This window comes from Macaca fascicularis, chromosome 16 (genome assembly GCF_037993035.2).
Source record: "Macaca fascicularis isolate 582-1 chromosome 16, T2T-MFA8v1.1".
NCBI lineage: Eukaryota > Metazoa > Chordata > Mammalia > Primates > Cercopithecidae > Macaca > Macaca fascicularis.
The window spans coordinates 65,703,992-65,726,370 of NC_088390.1; the positions used below are offsets into that span (position 1 = coordinate 65,703,992).

At 39.6% G+C, this 22,379-nt stretch overlaps 1 protein-coding gene across 1 annotated transcript; it reads left to right on the forward strand.

Annotated features, from left to right (window-relative positions):
* The first annotated feature begins 1,804 nt into the window (after positions 1–1,804).
* Positions 1,805–21,190, forward strand: MEIOC (meiosis specific with coiled-coil domain). Its single transcript, XM_005584439.5, has 8 exons — positions 1,805–1,992; positions 2,516–2,650; positions 7,815–7,969; positions 10,865–10,969; positions 12,190–14,056; positions 15,220–15,354; positions 18,868–19,048; positions 19,478–21,190. Exons 1-8 carry the CDS (start codon positions 1,924–1,926, stop codon positions 19,696–19,698), a joined length of 2,868 nt encoding a protein of 955 aa, XP_005584496.4. The 5' UTR covers positions 1,805–1,923; the 3' UTR covers positions 19,699–21,190.
* Positions 21,191–22,379: the final 1,189 nt, after the last annotated feature.

Here is a 22,379-nt window from a genome sequence, read left to right on the forward strand (position 1 = left end):
CTTTCTGAACTCAAAGCTGAGTAGAGACCTGAAGTAATTATCAGGACGATATGGGTCAATAAAACTCATCCTCCTACTTCCATTTGTGTCTGAGTTAAAACAGTATCTTCCACTTAAGTGCTTATTTCTCAAGTTTTGATTTTAAATATAAAAACAACCTAAAAGTGCTGTGTTTACTTCTTTTATATTTCAACTATCTCATTTTTAGCAGTGTCTGGGGACAAAAACTAGCATTTCTCCGAGACCGTCATATCCCCAAACTGACTGCCATATGAATGGTTTGTTGGGTGCCTGGAATGGCTTCTTCATGTAAGTTCTCACTTGTAATCTTACACTTTGGGAGGCCGAGGCGGAGAATCACTTCAGGTCAAGAGTTCAGTTCAAGACTAGCTTGGGCAACATAAAGAGACCCACGCCCCCACTCCCATCCCCACCTCCAACCCTGGCTCTACAAAAAAATTTAAAAATGAGCTGGGGCCAGGCACGGTGGCTCACGCCTGTAATCCCAGAACTTTTGGAGGCTGAAGCGGGCAGATCACGAGGTCAAGAGATGGAGACCATCCTGGGCAACATGGTGAAATTCCCGTCTCTACTAAAAATACAAAAATTAGCTGGGAGTGGTGGCATGGGCCTGTAGTCCCAGCTACTTGGGAAGCTGAGGCAGGAGAATCGCTCGAACCCGGGAGGCAGAGGTTGTAGTGAGCCTTTGTGCCACTGCACTCTAGCCTGGCGACAGAGTGACATTCCATCTCACACACACACACAAAAATGAGCTGAGAATGGTGGCATGCGCCTGTAGCCCCAACTACTCGGGAGGCTGAGACCAGGAGTTTGAGACCAGCCTGGGCAACATAAAGAGACCCAACCCCCAGGCCCCTCAGTTTTACAAAAAATTTTTTAAAATTAGCCAGGAGTGGTGGCGTCGCGTAGCCTGCAGCCCCAGCTACTCGTGAGGCTGAGGCGGGAGGATCGCTTGAACCCGGGAGTTCAAGGCTGCAACGAGCTATGATAGCGCCACTGCACTCCAGCCTGGGCGACAGAGCAAGACCCTGTTTTACACAGACAACACAAACGAACAAAAGGTCACAGCGAACTTTGTTCAAAAGTCACATTAACACTCAGTCTTAACCCTGACTGGAAGCCCGGGCTTAGGACACAGGGCAGCTCTCCCTCAAAAGGGTGGTCTCCCAACAACACCCAGTCCACAAGTTGTTCCTCGCCCTCCCCAAACCGGTACAAGATATATTAGTCTCTGGGCAGCTCCAAAGGATTGTGGGAGCTACGGGAGGGACTAAGGGACAAATATGAAATGTCGGACAAATGAAATGTGCGCAACGGCTAGGTTTTGGATGATGAGCCAGTTGCTGAGCGACTTCTCAAATCTTCCAAGCGCCCCCAATACCTCTCCCACCCAGTAGGGCTGCGCTCTTTCAACCTTCCACGCCCCGCCTCTCCGCTGCCCTATCAGCAAATCATCGGGCCGGTGCCTGCCAGTCCGGGCCAATCCCAAACACATTTACTTTGAGCGGGAAAAGCTCAGAGAGCGAGGTTCGCTAACCGCCCCTTCCTCTGCTTGTCTCTGGGGGGTAACGGAGCCTGGAGTGGTCGCCCATTGGATGGGTATCGGGCCAATGGCGGGGTGCGAAGCGGGGGGCGGGCCTCACAGCGGGGCGGGGCGGGGCGCGCCTGTGCCGTGTGCCTAGTCGCGAGCCCCAGGCAGGCCAGGTAACGGCCTCTGCCCCCGCCCCTCCCTCCCCGCTCCGGCCCCCCCCCCACCCGTAGACTGGCTTCAGGCAGCGCCCGGGCGGCGGAGGCGGCTGCGGAGACGGCGGGGTGCGGGCTGAGGGAGCCGGGCCTGGACGCCCCCCCTCACCCCCGTACCCCAGGAGCTGTGCCTAGTCCGGGAGAGGCTGGGGGGGCCCCATGGAGGTGAGACGTGGAGACACCTGCCCGCGCCCTCACCCCTCAGGCCTGAGGGAGGAAGGACTTGAGGTAACGGATGGGGAAGGGCAGGGTCCAGGGGGCGGCCAGGCTTGCAAGAGGCGACAAGGAGGAGAGGCTGAGGAGGGGACACGTCCCCAGACGGGGCGGCAGAGGCGGGTCGTCGGTGGGGAGCCCGGACGGGGCGGGCGGGCGGGGGGCGCGGCGCGGGCTGACTGGACGGGCCGGACGGAGCCCGGGTCGCCGCGATTCCCGGGAGGCAGCCGTCGCGCTGAGGCGGTGGCCGGGGAGGGGCGCGCCTCGGGGTCGGCACTCAGGGGTCGCCGCGATTCCCGGGAGGCAGCCGTCGCGCTGAGGCGGTGGCCGGGGAGGGGCGCCCCTCGGGGTGGCACTCAGGGGGCCCGAGGGAAGAGTGAGAATCCCGAGGCTGGAAGCGCGGGCCCCCAAATTCGTGTCCTCTGAGAGGGTTCGGAATTGAGCCGAACGGCCTAGGTGGGACAGGTGTCGGGCCGTTTCAGCTCCGGCGTCACCCTCGTGACCACTTTCTGATATTTCCTGTTCCCGCGTGCTGCAGCCCAAAGTCGCGTTCCCTGGAGGTGCGAATCGCTGCTGGAACCTCGGCGCCGACGCCGGCAACAGGTTAACCGATGTCTTCGGCAGCGTGATGTTGACTGGCTCCGCTTCCTTCTACGATTGCTACAAATCGCAGGTCCTTGAGTAAACTCCGCCCCTGTTAAACTCCGCCCCTGTTACACAATTTGTTCTCAGTCAAATTAATTTCCTCGAGCCTCCGATTCATAGGGGTTTAGTGGCTCCACAGTTAAAGAAAAGAAAACCGGAGACAACCTTTTTTTTCTTTTTCTTTTTTCTTTTTTTTTTTTTTTGAGACAGGGTTTTGCTCTGTCTCCCAGGCTGGAGTGCAGTGGCGCCATCTCGGCTCACTGCAACCTTCGCCAGCCGGGCTGAAGCGATTCTTGTGCCTCAGCTTCCTGAGGCGCGCGCCACCACGCCCGGCTGCACTTTTTTGTTTTGTTTTGTTTTGTTTTTTGAGATGGAGTTTTGCTCTTGTTGCCCAGACTGGAGTGCAGTGGCGCGATCTCGGCTCACCGCAACCTCCGCCTCCCGGGCTCAAGCTATTCTCCTGCCTCAGCCTCCCGAGTAGCTGGGATTGCGGGCATGCGCCACCACGCCTGGCTAATTTTGTATTTTTAGTAGAGATGGGGTTTCTCCATTTTGGTCAGGCTGGTCTCGAACTCCCGACTTGAGGTGATCCGCGCACCTTGGCCTCCCAAAGTGCTGGGATTACAGGCATGAGCCACCGCGTCAGGCCGTTTTGTTTTGTTTTTTGAGACGGAGTCTCGTTCTGTTGCCCAGGCTGGAGTGCAGTGGCGCGATCTCGGATCACAGTAACCTCTGTCTCCCCGGTTCAAACAGTTCTTCCGTCTCAGCCTCCCGAGTAGCTGGGATTACAGGCACCTGCCATCATGCCCGGCTAATTTTTATGTTGTTTTTAGAGACAGGGTTTCGCCATATTCCCCGGGCTGGTCTCGAACTCCTGGGCTCCAGCCATGCTTCCGCCTCGGCCTTCCAAAGTGCTAGGATTTCAGGCCACTGCGCCCAGCCCAGTAACAATCTTTTTTTTTTTTTTTTTTTTCCTTTTTTGGGACGGAGTCTTGCTCTGTCATCCAGGCTGGAGTGCAGTGGCACGATCTTGGCTCACTGCAAGCTCCACCTCCAGGGTTCACGCCATTCTCCTGCCTCAGCCTCCCAAGTAGCTGGGACTACAGGCACCCGGCATCACGCCCGGCTAATTTTTTGTATTTTTAGTAGACACGGGGTTTCACCGTGTTAGCCAGTATGTCTTGATCTCCTGACCTCGTGATCCTCCCGCCTGGACCTCCCAAAGTGCTGGGATTACAGGTGTGAGCCACTGCGCCCAGCTACAATCTTTTAAATACAGTGTTTTCAGAATATATACTTTGCTTTGAAAACAAGTTAAGGCCGGGCGGGGTGGCTCATGCCTGTAATCCCAGCACTTTGGGAGGCCAAGGCGGGTGGATCACCTGAGTTCGGGAGTTCAAGACCAGCCTGGCCAATATGGTGAAACCCCATCTCTACTAAAAATACAAAAATCAGCCAGGTGTGGTGGCAGGCACCTGTAATCCCAGCTGCTTGGGAGACTGAAGCGGCAGAATCTTGAACCAGGGAGGTGGAGGTTGCAGTGAGCCAAGATCATGCCACTGCACTCCAACCTGGGTGACAGAGCAAGACTCCCTCTCAAAAAAAAAAAAAAAAAAAAAAAGAAAAGAAAAGAAAAAAGAAAACAAGGAATAAGATTTTTCATTGATTTGTTTCCATCTTGTCCTCAGCATAACATGAGGCCAGCAGTGTAAGAAAATCCACTTATTTAGTAAGATCAAAATATATTTTTTTCCTTCAGGCATTTATTGCAAGTTGGTACAGACATATTTTTGATAATTTAAAGGTGAAAATTTCACTTTACTCCTTTATTTTCTGGTTTCAACAATGTCTTAAATTACATGCTACCACTTACATCACCAATACATTTAGATTTATTAATCAAAGGAAATAAAGCTTGGGTAATGTAAGTAATTTTCATTTGAAATTATTTAACCAGGACATCAATGTTGATATTGTTGTACTTTGAATTATAACAATATCTAGAAATAAATTATTTTATTTAATCTACACTAAGAAACTTGTATATTATTATGCCACTGTACAGATTGAGAAACTGAGCCTCAGAGAGCTTGATTTGTGCCCTAAATGTCAAAGCTCAAGTGGAACCCAGACCATAGTTCCACTGCTCTCTGCAGTGTTTACATCCGGACTAAAATTTACTTGGATTTAATTTCAGTTCATTGTTTTAAGTATGTTAAGGATATAAGTGATACATTTTTAAGTTAATCCAGTTAATATGCCACTCAAATATTTGCATATTTCCTGGCCTCTGTTAACGAAAGGGATGCAGATATTTCAAGTATAATTATGTTTGAATCCACCACATTACTTTAGTTGTTTTAACCCAAGAATACAAAAGTTAAGTCAATCTTTTAAAATGATTTTTATTTGTAATATTCAAAATTTGCTTTAAAATGTAAAATGTACTTGAAAGAATACTCCCCAAATATTTTTAATTTCAAATACTGTTTACTCATTTGACATTACATAATCTGAAAATGTTCCTTTTGTTTAAGCAACTATTTCAAAAAGATGAACAATTATTTATGTCACTTTGGATACTTCACACAGTAAGAGTGGGCCTATGATGATAACTTTAGAACTCAAGGGATAAAATTAGGAAAGAAAGATAAAAAGCCTTTGTAAAAGTTTCTGCTAACCAACAAATTCTGGGAAGGTAGTTTTTAGTTTTAGCTCTCAGCAAAATGCCTTCTGTGTTTCCATTTCCTTAGCTTGAGAATAGTTGTAATATAAACTATACACAGAAAAATTATAATGTGTGGATTTTAAATAGAATCATAACCAGAACTTGAACAAATGGTTGTAAAATATTTTGAGATTCTTTAAGATGGATGATTGGAAGGTAATTCTTAATGTTCACATTTTGTTGGTATCATATAACATGGTTGTATAGTTTAAATGTTTTTCAGTGATCATATCTGTTAGGAACAAAAATTTAGAAATATTATCAGAATAAAAGCAATTAGAAAATACTTTTAGCCAGAATTATCTCTTTTCTCTCTCTTTCTCTCTTTTTCTCTTTTTCTGTCTCTCTTTCTCTTCCTTCCTTCCTTCCTTCCTTCCTTCCTTCCTTCCTTTCTTTCCTTTCTTTCCTTTCTTTCCTTTCTTTTTTGACAGAGTCTCTCTCTGTCGCCTAGGCTGGAGTACAGTGGCTCAATCTTGGCTCATTGCAACCTCCGCCTTTCGGGTTCAAGTGACTCTCCTGCCTCAGCCTCTAGAGTAGCTGGGATTACAGGCACCTGCCACCACGCCCGGCTAATTTTTGTATTTTTGTAGAAACGGGGTTTCACCATGTTGGTCAGGAGTTGAACTCCTGACCTCAGGTGATCTGCACACCTAGGCCTCCCAAAGTGCTGGGATTACGGGTGTGAGCCACTGCGCCCGGCCAGAATTATATCTCTTCTGTATTTAGAAGAAAATACTATTTTCATTGTGTTTATGTCTGGGTATTTATAGTTATTGCATCTCAGGTTTTAATAGTTCCTTATCTGGAGAGTTAAAAATTTTGAATTTATACTTTCTGTCTTCTTTAAGGAAGCATTTTCTAGAATAAACAATGTATAAATTAGCTTAATCTTTTTTTGTTTGTTAAATTCACTTTCCCTACATGGTCCTTCAGGGTTTGAATCATTAAAATCTTAAAACCCAAGGCCTGGCAAAGTGACTCACACCTGTAATCCCAGCACTTTGGGAAGCCAAGGCAGGAGGATCACTTGAGGCCAGGAGTTTAAGACCAGCCTGGGCAACACAGCGAGACCCCATCTCTATTAACAGAAAAAAAAAAAAGAAACTTAACACCCAAACTTTTTGTTTACTCAAGTTCATTATAGAAGCATTCACCGAGGCTGCGTGCAATGGCTCACGCCTGTAATCCCAACACTTTGGAAGGCCCAAGGCGGGCAGATCACTTGAGGTCAGGATTCGAGAGCAGCCTGGCCAACATGGTGAAATCCTAAAACTCTACCGAAAATACAAAAATTAGCCAGACATGGTGGCAGGTGCCTGTAATTCCAGCTACTTGGGAGGCTAAGGCAGGAGAATCGCTTCAACCTGGGAGGCAGAGGTTGCAGTGAACCAAGATCTCTGTACTCCAGCCTGGGCAACAGAGTGAGACTCTTGTCTCCAAAAAACAAACAAACAAAAAAGATACTGTATAAAAGCCCCGGGACTAGAAGGAAGAAGACCTTGAATTTTGGTTTTAGATTTGTTACATATTGGCTGAGTGACTTGCAGCCTCAGTTTCCTTGTTTTTAAAGTAAGATAATACTCATGTCACAAGGTTTACTGAATATGATAATACATGTGAAATTTCTTTGAATAGTGTAAAATTCTATATAAATATACATTAACTTTTTTCAGAGATTGGGGACATTAAGACTGAATTTTATTTATTTATTTATTTTTGACACGGAGTCTTGCTCTGTTGCCCAGGCTGGAGTGCAGTGGCGCAATCTCGGCTCACTGCAAGCTTCCCCTCCCGGGTTCACACCATTCTCCTGCCTCAGCCTCCCAAGTAGCTGGGATTACAGGCTCCCACCACCACGCCTGGCTAATTTTTTGTATTTTTAGTAGAGACGGGGTTTAGCCAGGATGGTCTCATCTCCTGACCTCATGATCCGCCCACCTCGGCCTCCCAAAGTGCTGGGATTACAGGCGTGAGCCACCGCGCCTGGCCCCAAGACTGAATTTTATATATAATTTATTAAAAATAACATTGCTAGTATCCACATAATGCTTATCTATTCAAAGAATTACAAAAAAGTATAGTAATTGTAAGTATTTTATGCCACGGACCAGCAACAAGGAGCCAGATCTGCCCAATGCCTGTTTTGTAAATAAAGTTTTATTGCAGTGCAGCCAAACCCATTTGTTTATTGTCTATGGTTGATTTAGTGCTGCAGCATTAGAGTTGAAGAGTTTTGACAGCAACCTTAATGGCCAGCTAAGCCTAAAATATTTACTATTTGGCCTTTTGCAGAAAAAGTTTGCCAATCCCTGGAATAAAGTAAGCTTAAGTCACTAAGTCTACATTTGAATGTAATTCTCCCAACTCTTACACCTGTGTTATTTCCCCTGCTTTCTTATTTTTCTAATATTCTATAACAAATGAAGTTTTGATGTATCTGATAAACATTTCTTAAAACTTTCAGAGTGAAGACAATGTAGACCTAAGGCAGACCTATACTCCATTTTCTTCAACAGAATATTCAAGTTCTGTAGATTCTTCACTTTTCTGTGCACCATGGTCTACTTATGGAGATGATATTAAACAACCTTCTAATTCTCAGATCAATATAAAGAACAGGTAAATTAATTCATTTCTCAGGGTAATTGAGGTAATTTTAAATTTAATTACATAGGAACTGAGGTTTATTTGCTCTCTGTTCCCTACATCAGCATTTTACTGTTGTGGCATTCTAGGTTTTTCATACTTTTAGGAAAGTGTAAACTGGGCAGTTATTTGTGTATAGTTTTTATGGTGTTTTGTTTTGTTGAGACACGGTCTCGCTCTGTCACCCAGTCTGGAGGGCAGTGGCGAGATCATGACTCACTGCAACTTTGAACTCCTGGGCTCAAGCCATCCTCCTGCCTCAGCCTCCACAGTAGCTGGGACTACAGGTATGCACCACGGTGGTCAGCTAACTTTAAAAACTTTTGTTTCCTTTTCTTTTTAAGAAACGAGGTCTCACTTTGTTGCCTAGGCTGGTCTTGAACTCCTGGTCTCAAAGCATCCTCCCACCTTGGCCTCCCAAAGTGCTGGAATTACAGGCATGAGCCTCTGCCCAGCTAGGTTATTACTTAAAAAAATTCATTAGTGGGAACATTTCGTGCATAAATCTTAAGTTCTTCTTTCTAAAGATGACTTATATGAATGAGTTAAAACTTTTAGATGTTTTTGTCATCCAGTTCTAAATTTTCCATTTTTTTCCTTCACAACTACAGAACAAACAGGGTTTTATCAAACATAAGATATTTTAAATTATTTTTCTGTTCAATTCCACAAATAATAAGGGCCCCCTGTACATCAGATGCTTTTCTATGGGGGATACCAGAATTTAAACATGGCAAATATTATCCTTGCCTTTATAATCTTGATGATGATGATGATGATAATGATGATGATGATGATAATGACGATGATGACGATAACTAGGATATTATGGGAGCCTATTGCAAAGAGGAGCCCTAAGGGAGTGACATCTATCTTTAATTATGTATGGGAGCTATTTATAGCGGCTGATGCATCTTTAGTCTAATCAGGAAATAGTTATTTGTATTTATTAGAAAAGTGTTAAAAATTAAAATTCTTGGCAAATTCTCTAAATAATGATTTTATTAGAAAGTCCATATAATACATAATTCTACAAAAAACAAAAATATTTTTAAAGTTGATATATGCTATTGAAAAAATTCAAGCCTATTTCTTCTCAGCTTTTGGCTAAGATCAAGTGAAAAAATTCAAACTTTTCAGAAATATGTATCAAGAAAAGTGAAAGTCTATCTTAACCTTCTCCCCCACCACCCAATAACAGCTGCTAGCAATTTGGTATACATTACATTGAATATTTTTTTAGATATATACTAATACATAATTACACAAAAAAGCTTTTATATTGAACTTTTATGAGATAACACATGTAGTAGAAAAGGTATTGGACTTATAGGCAGACTATTTAGCAAGTATGAAGTAGTTTGGCAAGTCATATACCCTTGCAAAATACAAGTTTCTTAATATCTCAAATGATCATTCATTTATTCAACAGATAATAACAAAAGATTACTAATGCTTACCCTTCCAGTGTTATAAAGATCAATTAAATATGAGTGTTATGCAAATATAAGGTATTTTATTTCTAAAATATCCCAACACTATGAAATGTTGAAATATGAAAAAACAGGAAGTTACAATTTATTATAAAGCAACGTACAGGGCTGGGAGCAGTGGCTCATGCCTGTAATCCCAGCACTTTGGGAAGCCAAGGTGGGCAGATCACAAGGTCAGGAGTTCGAGACCAGCCTGACCAACATGGTGAAACCCTGTCTCTACTGAAAATACAAAAAAAATTAGCCAGGCGTGGTGGCACGCGCTTGTAGTCCCAGCTACTTGGGAGGCTGAGGCAGGAGAATCGCTTGAACCTGGGAGGCGGAGGTTGCAGTGAGCAGAGACTGCGCACTGCAGCCTGGGGAACAGAGTGACACTCCATCTCAAAAATAAATAAACAAACAAACAAACGTACAGGTTGAGCATCCCAATCTGAAAATCCAAAATCCAAACTGATCCAAAATCCAAAACTTTTTGCTGACATGATGCTCAAAACAAATACTCATTGGAGCATTTCAGATTTTGGATCAGGGATGTTCAACCAAATACACAAATATACATTATATATTTGAAGTATAATGTATATTTCCAGAATCCAAGAAAAAAACCTGAAATCCAAAACACCTCTAATCCCAAGCATTTTAGATAAGGAATACTCAACCTGTATTACTTCTAGGAAGAAATTACCCAAAAACTGTAACAGGTAAAAGGTACCAATCTTCCATGTGCTTGTGGTTTTTACATTTTGTATTTAGTCAGTATCAGTTACTAGGTGGATTTCTGGGATATAAGGAACTCCATCCAGTCATGCTTTGCAAGGATTAAGGATGGCTCCCAAATCTGTTACATGTAAGGAACAACTGCAAAATTGCTATGGTGTCTAGGATGACCATATCACATTTCACTTTTTTATCCAGTATTTAGTATAGAGTCACAAAAATAGTGCATCAGGTTCATATGGTTTTCAAACTGCAAATGAGGAAGCTGAGCAGGTGTTGATGGAATGATATATAATAGGACAAGACTTGCTTTCAGGAGCAGCTATGATACCAATCATGTCTGTGACATCATAGATGAGATATTTATATCTTGGTCACCTAAAATGAAAAGCATGTGTTGTGGAGAAATAAGAGGTAAGCATACACTGTAAGTTAGATATAGGATTTGAAATGAAGGAGAAATATTATTTGGAAAAGACATTTCCACATAAAATATTTATGTGGAAAAGAAAATATTCTTGAGTTCTAGTCTCTTCTTTATTTGAAATGATGGTGTAGATTCAGTCCAAATATTTTATAGATAAAAATGGTAAGGTAGGATAAGTCTGGAAAGAGTAATCAGTATATTGTATTTCAGCACAAATTCATTTATTTTTAGGATTCAAACAGAAAGAAATGACTATGGCAGTGAAACAGACTTATATGGACTTGTGTCTAACATTTTGGAAGAACAAGATAAGTCACAGCCATACTTTGCTGAAGGGTTAGTATATAATCTATATAGTATATAACAGGCTTTTAAACTAACATACACTAGATTACCCTGTTTATTAACTTTTATTTTTACTTAATAGTGGATCATCTGACACTAGATATCTTAATTCAAATATTGTTTCAAGGAGACTTGATTTTGCTGAAGTATTTGCTATACAATTGGAAGTTCAGTCTAAGGTTTTGTGTAAGGACTTTCATTGAAAAATTATTCTTGTATAATTCAGAGCTATTTCCCTTGAGTTCATGAATGAACTAAAGATTGGCTTAAAGAATACAAATTCAAGGGAGCTTTTATACATAGATCCCAAAGAATAAAACTCATTACTACTATACAGAAATACATATGGATTTTATTCATGTGTTAGAAAATTTTTTAATGTTTTAATTGTTTTATTTGAGTGTGGAAGCCATATTATGCAAATATCCTATTTCATAAATAGGGAAGTATGTAGCACACATATAATCAATTAAAATATTTTAATTTCACAGAGTTTAAGCAAAACACATCTTTTTTCATAAAAAAAAAAAAACTGTGGTCAACAATGCTTTTATATAATAACCTTAGCAAAGGAAAAACTTATTTTCTGCTTACTATAGATAAATCATCTAAGACCATGAAGTCACATATTAGGCCTTAGTTATTGTCTCTTGGGAAAGTACAGTGAAGACATTAAAATGCATATTTGGCCGGGCGCGGTGGCTCAAGCCTGTAATCCCAGCACTTTGGGAGGCCGAGACGGGCGGATCACGAGGTCAGGAGATCAAGACCATCCTGGCTAACACGGTGAAACCCCATCTCCACTAAAAAAAATACAAAAAAAATTAGCCGGGCGAGGTGGCGGGCGCCTGTAGTCCCAACTACTCGGGAGGCTGAGGCAGGAGAATGGCATAAACCCGAGAGGCGGAGCTTGCAGTGAGCTGAGATCTGGCCACTGCACTCCAGCCTGGGCGACAGAGCGAGACTCCGTCTCAAAAAAATAAAAATAAATTAAAAAAAAATAAAATGCATATTTATATAACATATAGCACATTTCATGTGATAGATAATTATCTGGAGCTAATGGTAGCTTATAAAGCAGAGTTGAAAGGGATTAGAGAATGGTGACATGGGGCAAGATAAATGTTTTTGAAGACCTTTTCTCCCTCTTCCACTGAGGAAATAAAGTCTTTAAAACCTAAGTTGTAATTAAATATATTTATTTGTTCTAGGACCTGCTCCTCCAATTCAAAGTCAGTTTGGCCAATGAACACAAGCAGATTTGCAGATCACCATGACCTCTTAACAGAAACCAAAAGGCCAATAGATACAGCCATCTCTCAGCAAGCTTTTTATAGTGGTGAATCTATGTCAGCAATGGAAAAGCAATACCTGCATAACAGTAATCTCACACCACAACAAAAAATAGATGAACTTTATCATGGATTTACTGGTTTAGACCTTGAAGAACAATGGATGTACCCCTCACGAAGTGATCATTCTAACTGTCACAATATGCAGACAAATGATACAGCTAAGACAACATTCCAAGAATATCCATTTATCAAAAACTGTTTTACACCACAAACTGGTCTGTCTGACATCATGAAAGAATCAGGAGTTGATATTTACCCTTATGGAAGGGACAGAATATGTACTAAAGGTCTTGAAGCACCATTACAGCAAAAAAGGGCAGAGATGTTTCTTTCTCAATTTAATAGATACAATGAAAATGTAGATTATTGTAGATACCCAGAATATGTTCATCCTAATAAGGCTAAGCTTAATAAATGTTCAAATTTTAGTGTCCAAGATAGCAAAAAATTAGCCAATGGCATACCTGAAACACCAACTGTAGAAGCAGATACCTACACAAAGCTATTTCAGGTTAAACCAGCAAATCAGAAAAAAATGGAGGAGACAATCCCTGACCAGCAGAATTTCACATTTCCAAAAACTACTCCACATCTGACAGAGAAACAGTTTGCAAAGGAAGCAGCATTCACTGCTGATTTTGGCTTAACCTCAGAATATGGACTAAAACCTCACACAGCTTGTCCCGCTAATGATTTTGCTAACGTCACAGAAAAGCAACAGTTTGCTAAACCTGATCCCCCAAATTCTGAGTATTTTAAATCAGTGAATTTATTATCAAACTCAGCAACATCTTCAGGAGGTATCAATTTAAACAGACCAACTTGGATGAATGTTCAAACAAAAAATAACACTCCTATTCCTTATCGAAATCAAGGTAACTTGATGAAATTAAATAGTCATTTAAGTGCAGCTTCAAAAGGTTCTAACCATTCTTCAGATTTCCCCCAACTATCATCCACAAACTTAACCCCAAATAGCAATTTATTTCAGAAGTATTGCCAAGAAAACCCTTCAGCATTTTCTAGTTTTGATTTTAGTTACAATGGTGCAGAAAGAATCCAATCTGTCAATCACATAGAAGGACTAACAAAGCCTGGAGAAGAAAATCTCTTTGAATTGGTTACAGATAAAAAAATAAAGCAGCCAAATGGATTTTGTGATAACTATTCAGCTCAGCAGTATGGGATAATTGAAAATGTAAACAAACATAATTTTCAAGCCAAGCCCCAGAGTGGACATTATGATCCTGAGGAAGGTTCAAAGCATTTAGATGGCTTATCACAAAATACATACCAAAATCTACTGGAGTCACAGGGTCATTCTAATAGCCACAGAACGAGAGGTGGAGACAGTATTAATAGCCGTGTGAATCGCACACAAGCGTCATGCTTTTCTAATAATTATATGATGGGAGACTTAAGGCATAATCAGGGTTTTCAACAACTTGGTTCAAATGGGTTTCCCCTAAGATCCACCCACCCATTTGGCCATTCAGTTGTTCCACTGTTGGATTCCTATGACTTATTTTCTTATGATGACTTAAGCCATTTGTACCCTTATTTTAATGATATGATGTATGGTGATAATTCTTTTTCTGGTCTCGTGCCAACTTTTGGATTTCAAAGACCAATTAAAACCCGTAGTGGACCAGCCAGTGAACTTCATATTCGTCTAGAAGAGTGCTATGAACAATGGAGAGCGTTAGAAAAAGAGAGAAAAAAGGTAACACAAAGTTAACCATTTAGGAGTAACAGTATGTTCCTTTTGCCTGTCTTCATTCTGTTTACCTTAGTGTAGTTTAAGAGTACTTGCCTTATTTCTTTTTGCTTTATTTGTTGTTGTTTTAAAGAGACAGGGTCTCGCTCTGTTGCCCAGGCTGGAGTACAGTGGCACAATCATAGTTTACTGTAACCAAACTCCTGGGCTCAAGCAATCCTTCCTCCTCAGCCTCCTGAGTAGCTAGTGCTACAGGCACATGCCACCATGCCTAGGTAATTTTAATTTTTTGTAGACATTGGGTTTCACTATGTTCCCCACGGTGGTCTCAAACCCCTGGCCTCAAGCAATCCTCCCACCTTGATGTCCCAAGTGCTGGGATTACAGGTGTGAGCCACTGCACCCAGCCAACTTGCCTTATTTCTGAGCTGAATTCTATAATGTCCAGGATTTGCTATAAGTTCATGACTGTAAGGAATTAAGTGGGTTACTTAAAAACTAAAAATGGATGGGGTTGGCCAATGGGAAGCTTAAATAAATGAAGACGAAAAATGCTTGATATTTTAAAGTTATTGTTATTTTAAGTTGACTTGCCCTGAAGTAGATTTTTTTACCCCCTTAGTGGTTATAAGTTTATTTCTTTTAATTTTTTTAGTGTTGACCTGTTTGTATACTCAGGTATTCTATTTGTATTAAGATGATAGTTGGGCGCCGTGGCTCACGCCTGTAATCCCAACACTTTGGGAGGCCAAGGCGGGCGGATCACAAGGTCAGGAGTTGGAGACCAGCCTGGCCAACATGGTGAAACCCATTCTCTACTAAAAATACAAAAAATTAGCCGGGCATGGTAGCAGGCACCTGTAATCCCAGCTACTTGGGAGGCTGAGACAGGAGAATCACTTGAACCCGGGAAACGGAGGTTGCAGTGAGCCAAGACTGTGCCACTGCACTACAGCCTGGGCAACAGAGCGAGACTCTCAAAAAAAAGATAGAAAAATACTGTGGTATTGTGGTTTACATTTGTTGCCTTTTGATACCAAAACAGAATTTTCATTTAAAGTGGTAATACTCTATTTATTAGGCTTATGAAAACTATTATTCATGGTCGAATCATATTTAGAAAATTCTAAAAAGTATATAATTTTTTAAAAGTATGTAATTTTTTACAGACTGAATTAGCCCTTGCCAAGAATTATCCTGGAAAAAAAGTATCCAGTACTAACAACACTCCAATTCCAAGGCTGACCTCCAACCCATCTAGAGTTGATCGCTTAATTGTGGATGAACTTCGAGAACAAGCCAGAGTAAGCTGTAAAAACAGATAACAGTGGATAGATATTTTGTTAAATTTTGTTAAAATTTCAGGCCAGGCATGGTGACTCACTCCTGTAGTCCCAGCACTTTGGGAGGCCAAGGTGGGCAGATCACCTGAGGTCAGGAGTTCAAGACCAGCCTGGCCATTATGGTGAAACCCCATCTCTACTAAAAATACAAAAATTAGCTGGGGGTGGTGGCATGTGCCTGTAGTCCCAGCTACTCGGGAGGCTGAGGCAGGAGAATTACTTAAACTCAGGAGGTGGAGGTTGCAGTGAGCCAAGATCATGCCACTGCACTCCAACCTGAGTGACAGAGCGAGACTTCATCTCAATAAATAAATAAATAAATAAAACTCTCATCAAGTTTTAGAACTTTGAAGGGTTTTTAAATCACATTTACATCTAACTCTCTGAAATATATTTTTTCCATGTTTGTTCCTAGGACTATAATATTTAGGAAAGGGGCTGGGTGCAGTGGCTCACACCTGTAATACCAGCACTTTGGGAAGTGGAGGTGGGAGAATCACTTGAGCCCAGGAGTTTGAGACCATCCTAGGCAACATAGGGAGACCCTGTCTCTACTAAAAATTAAAAATTAGCTGGACATGGTGGCGCATGCTTGTGCTACTCAGGAGGCTGAAATGGGAGGATAGCTTGAGCCTGGGAGGTCAGGGGTACAGTGAGCCATAACCATACCATTGCATTCCAAGCTGGGCAACAGAGCAAGACCTTGTCTCAAAAAAAAAAAAAAAAAAAAATAGGAAAGGGAAAATAGTCTCACTCAATCATTTAAAAAGTAATTTTCATAATTTAAATAGTTCTTCTTGAAGCTCAAATTGGCAGTGGAGCTAATCTTCAACTGAAATAATTTTTTTTAAAGCAAAAACCATTTTGAGTATTATTTATGGAGAAAGTCTCATTTCTTTGTCACATTTGTTTTCTAGCTTGATGAGCAAGCTGTGCTTACATAAGATGGTAACAGGGAATTATCATCTTTCCTTTTTTTTTTTTTCTTTTTGAGGCAGGGTCTCTTTGTCACCCAGGCTAGAGTACAGTGGCATGATCTACGCTCACTGTAGCCTTGACCTTCTGGGTTCACAAGATCCTCCTGCCTAAGCCCCCAAATAGCTGGGACTACAGATGCACACTACCACGCACAGCTAATTTTTGTATTTTTTATAGAGACAGGATTTGCCATGTTGCCCAGGTTGGTCTCAAACTTCTGAGCTCAAGCAATCCACCCGCCTCAGCCTCCCAAAGTGCTGGGATTACAGGTGTGAGCCACCACGCTCAGCCAACAAAATACTTTTGTTTTGGCAAAGCAGGATATTATTTCAAGTCAAATGTTGTAAGAATCCTCATGTTAAGTCATTTTGTAATTTAATGATTATTCCTATTCTTTGTAATTTCAGAATTTTCTAAGCAACTTAGGGTAGGTAAACTTTTCCTTTTTTGACCTTCCTCTCTTAAAAACTTAGTTTTCCAAATAAAATTTGATAAAGATTCCTGGGGAAAAAATGCAGCCAAATGGATTACCTCTATGATTGAATAAAACCATTTTAGGAATTAGAACATGAGTCAAATTTGTAAATCTGTACAATGGAATTTATCTATGGTACATTCAGAGCCTAACATGAGGTACAGCCAGATGTTAATAAAAACTTCAGTCTTTTATTATTTAAAAAAAAAAACTGTTCCAAATTAAAATTTCTTTATCTCAGTAATACATTTCTAGGAAATAAAGGATGACATACTGTGGATAGTGATATACTTTTCCCAGCTTTGCCTATGCTTCACATTACTTTAGAAGGATGTATTTATGCCTGTTATAATAATTTTATTTTCTCTACAAAAATTAGCTGGGCATGGTGGCATGTGCCTATAGTCCCAGCTACTCAGGAGTCTTAGGTGGGAGGATCACTTGAGCCTGGGAGGCAGAGATTGCAGTGAGATGAGATGATGCCACTGCATGCCAGCCTGGGACAGGGTGGGACCCTATCTCAAAAAAATATATATATATTTTATTCATACTTAGCAGCATTATGTCAATAACAGAGGGTTTAAAAATTACTATTTTCTAGTTTGCTAGCTTTGTAGAATTTTGAAAAAAATACTTTTTAAACTTTATTAAAAATCATCCTATGCAAACTTTTCTTTTTTTGAGATAGAGTCTCACTCTGACAAGATCCTGGCTCACTGCAACCTCTGCCTCCCGGGTTCAAGCGATTCTCCTGCCTTAGCTTCCTGAATAGCTGAGATTACAGGCATGCACCACCACACCCGACTAATTTTTTGTATTTTTAGTAGAGATAGGGTTTCACCGTGTTGGTCAGGCTGATCTCGAACTCCTGATCTCAAATGAGCCGCCCGCCTCAGCCTCCCCAAAGTGCTGGGATTACAGGTGTGAGCTACAGTGCCCAGCCCCAATCTGCACATTTCTTTACTCTTTATCATTTGCTCAAAATGATTGTCTTATTTAAAAATAATTAGTAGTTCCCTGGAGGTTTTTTTGGAGTGTTTTGTTTTCCCCTGAAGGGTCTGGCTGATACACAGTTGAGAGGAAAATATTTAACATCCGGAATAGACTTATTACAAAGAAACTTAATACAAGTTTGAGGTTAGAGAAACATTAATTCCAGTGCCATTAGTTTCTTGAAAAGCCTTTTCCCCTTATATTCTCCAATCAGTGAATACCAAGTTCTAATATCAATTGTTAAATCATTTAACTCCCAAAGACAATTGTTGTATTTACTTGATCTTCAAACTGCAATTATTCAAAAAGTTATCTTTCCATACACTTTCCAAGTTTAGAATTTGAAACAAGTTAGGCATATGAAACATACTCCCTCTACTGACCTAATATATCAGTGCCTTTTTTTAAGTTTCATTATCCAGAGGATTGAGAAGCATCCTAATTTTCTTTAGCAGTTTTGACAGTTACAGGAGTCATTTTGTATTATTTTAATGTAAATTTAAATCAATATTTTCTGTATTATGGATTCCTTAAAGCTATCACTAGTCAGTATTACTATCTGAATATTTCTGATTTCCAAAAAGGGAACATTAGAAGCCCAGAAAAATTAAAGACTTATTGAGGTCAGGATTAATCAATCAAGTACTTCTCTTTTTAGCTCAAAACTTTTTCCATTAGATTACAATACTTCCTAACAATGCTGTTTGCAGGCTGGTCTCTTATTTGCCAAAAACATTATCAGATCTTGTATTTGCACTGTTAATGACATGGTAATGTTTGAATATTTAACATTTTCATTGATGCTTTTCAGTAATCAACTGCCACATATTTTTAGAATTAACATAGACAAGTAGATAGAAAACACTTTCCATTTTTGTTTCCCCAGCATGGTGTCAGGACACTAAGCATTCTTTGATTTATTGAATGAATATTATTGCTGTCATCTCTATTCTGCTTCACTGAAGATTTGTTTTTACTTAAGTTAAGGGCAGGACATGTCTTATCAAAATTTAAAATGCTTCCCTCAGGTTGTGACTTTACTAGGCAAAATGGAACGTCTTCGGAGTTCTCTTCTTCATGCCAATATCTCTACTGCTCTTGATAGACACTTGGAGTCTATTCACATTGTACAGTCACGTAGAAAGGATGAAATTGCTAATGCTTCCAATCGGCAAAGGCAAGGAGTTCCTAGATGCCAAGATGACAGAGGTACAAATATTGATGCATATTCTTGTGATAAGTCAGTGCAATAATTTAGGTATTGATAAAGTCAGATTCTGAGGTTGAAAGATTAGATTTCTAAAATTAACACTTATCTACAGAATAAATTGGTAAATAATCTCCACATTATTCACTCCAAAAGTATTTCCATTTTATTAATTTTGTCTATTATAACTGTTTTAAGATAGTCTGTGTTCTACTCAAAGTATAGTCACTATTGTACAAGTCAGAAATAAAGTATCAATAATTTTAAATATTTTAATGATAAAGGACAGGACTTTGGTTCAATCAATAACCATCCTTTTTTTACAAAAATAACATTTGATCATTTAGTAGCAAAAGCACTGGGTTTTGTAAGATTTAACAGATATTTAAATGGCATTTAATATGAAATTATCCTGAATGTTTATTTTACAGATGTTTTTGCCCTTGCTTCAGCAATTAAAGAGATGTGTGTGGCTACTCGGAAAACACGCACTACTCTGTGGTGTGCACTGCAGATGACCTTGCCAAAAACAGCCAGTACAGCTGATGTGGTAAAGGCTTTACAAGATACAGTAAACTGTGAAGATAAAGTCCATGAAAGCATAAATAGTAGCAATCCAATGAACCAGAGAGGTGAAACAAACAAACATTAAGGAAATGACAGCAGAAAGAAGAATAAAAAGCTGATAAATATATCAAGACATGCTAAAAATTTTTTAATGAACTTGTCAAACTTTCAGTATGTTTTCTTTCAGATTTAAAGTTAATACCAATACCTTAATGAAGTCTAACTTCTATTTAAAAATCTTCTATTTGAAGTGAATCCGATATAGTTTTAAGTAAGCTCAAAGGTACAGTTGACTACTCAAGAGTTCTGAGTAGTCAGATAACAAGTTTAAGTAAATTAAATATTTCCTAACAGCTAAAATATGCTTAAACCCATTCTGCCATGCAGGTAAATGCAAATGTGAAATTCTTCTAGGAGATAAGTTTAATTTAGGTCTGTCTTAGTTAGGTATAATTCCAAATAATGAATCTAAGTGACTGTAACCCAATTATGGCTACAGCCTAGTAACCAAGACAAGTTTTGATTGTGATATAAAAGTGTTTTCCTTGCAAAACTGGATAATACCTGGGAAACAAAGGAAAGTATGGATAAACCCAATATTCATGTAAAAATTTAATATTTAAAATACTACCATATTTATAAATTTGAAATCTTAATGCCTAAGTATATGGAGGGAAATGCATCTGATTCTCCTAAATTAATGATAAAAGTGCCAGTGTAAAAACCATGCAAGTTACTGAATATAAAACCTATTCAGATCATTTGTATATATTCTTTAACTTTTAATTATATTATCAATTATTAAATGTTTCCAATTTTAAAGTTATTTAAATTGAATCACAAAACATTCCCTTTGTCTGGATCTTTTAGACTTGATACACAGTAACTGAAATAATGACTACTGTTTTAATACCCTTAGTTTGCTGCCTTTTATGAGGGTATCACGAAGTTCTAAAATGTATTTTTTAAAAGGTTAATCTCTAACTAGTTTAACTTGCAATTGGTTAGTGTATATTTTGTGTAGTTGTGTTCATTAGTTTGCTTCTGTATTTTTTTAAAACTATTGAAAGCTTTTTCTGTTTCTCATCACTTAGTATCTTTGTATAGAACTTGAGTAATTTATTCATTAATATGAAATGTTGGTATTATGTGACTCAGAAGATCTTGGGTTTTAACATTTCTAGCATGAGTTAAACTATAATGTACTGATGAAATTTAATTGAAATATCCTTGACTAGAAACACTGATTTTTAAATGTTAGTGTTTTTCTTAGTTTTAGAAATTCTGGTATTAAAAAAAAAAGAGTGTAATCATACCACATAAATTTTCTTTAGATGATGTGCAGAAGAAACTGATTGAGAATGCAGGAGTAACTGTAGGGAGAAACATTTTGATCACTGATATGCCTTAGAACTACCCAAATGAATTACATTGAGGGTAGTCAAATAAAATAGATCATCTCACCACAGTCACTGCATAGAAAGTGGTTAAGTTTAACATAAGACATGTTGGATGTTATAAAAACAAATACTGTACTGAATTTAGTCTCAGGAAAAAAATAAATTACTTTGTTGAAAACATTTGGTTTCAGTTTTCTAAATTTATATTAGTTTCTAACCTTAAGAGTCACTCATATCAGAAAGTTAAATGAATTTAAGAACTTATACTGTTTTAGATTTCACTATTAACACACAAGTAATAATGTTGGTTTATAAATCAATGCCATTCAGATATCCATGGATCTAACCTGATCTCCTTCAAAGATGAAATTTTTGCTCTATCTTTATGCTAATCCAGGTAAACCAGAATAAAAATTTTAGGGAAGCTTTTACATGATACTGGTCAGAAATGAAATACCAGTCCATGAATAAGAACCAAACACTTAACAAAAGTCTTTTAAATATTGTTAATCATATCACCCAATAGATAATTTTTAAATTAGTTGGTGTCCCTTTCAATGGCATATCTCTAACAGATGGTTCTTATGTACTTGTATTTCTGAATTACAACCTATGAAAACATTGTACTTCTGAATTACAACCTATGAAAACATTACAAAACTTTTACAAAATTTGCATTAAAACTGATAAAACTGATGCTCCCGCCATTTCTAATCCAAAAGAACTTGGTGTACTAATTCTTTTTAATGGAAAAAGCAAAATTACCTTGAGTTGTTATCAGTGTCCCTCTCACTTGAATAATCTGCTACTATAAAGTTTTAGAGGGTTGAGAATTTATGCCTGAAATCCAAAATCTGGCCTAAAACTCAGTCTTACCATAGAAGATATGGTTGTTTAAAATTTGCCCTTTGCAGCTGGGCGCAGTGGTTCACGCCTGTAATCCCAACACTTTGGGAGGCTGAGGCGGGTGGATCACGAGGTCAGGAGATCGAGACCATCCTGGCTAACACAGTGAAACCCCATCTCTACTAAAAATACAAAAAATTAGCTGGGTGTGGTAGTGCTTGCCTGTAGTCTCAGCTACTTGGGAGGCTGAGGCAGGAGAATCGCTTGAACCTGCAAAGTGGAGGTTGCAGTGAGCCAAGATGGCGCCACTGCACTCCAGACTGGGTGACAGAGTGATCTGTCTCAAAAAACGAACAAAAAAATTTGCCCTTTGCAATACTGAACATTTTAGATGTAAAGGATTTATTAGCACCTGAGTCAAGTGGATAACTAAACTCAAAGCCTAATGAGTTGATCCTCTTTTTTCTGTTTAAGCATTAGTTTGAGAGTATACTTAACTGTGACATACATAGTAGAGTCC

Coding starts and splice junctions, on each gene's coding strand:
- MEIOC (XM_005584439.5), top strand. CDS start 1,924: ATGGAGGTGAGACGTGGAGACACCTGCCCGCGCCCTCACCCCTCAGGC. Junction 14,057..15,219: donor TAGAAAAAGAGAGAAAAAAG/GTAACACAAAGT, acceptor AATTTTTTACAG/ACTGAATTAGCCCTTGCCAA. Junction 19,049..19,477: donor TAGATGCCAAGATGACAGAG/GTACAAATATTG, acceptor TTTATTTTACAG/ATGTTTTTGCCCTTGCTTCA.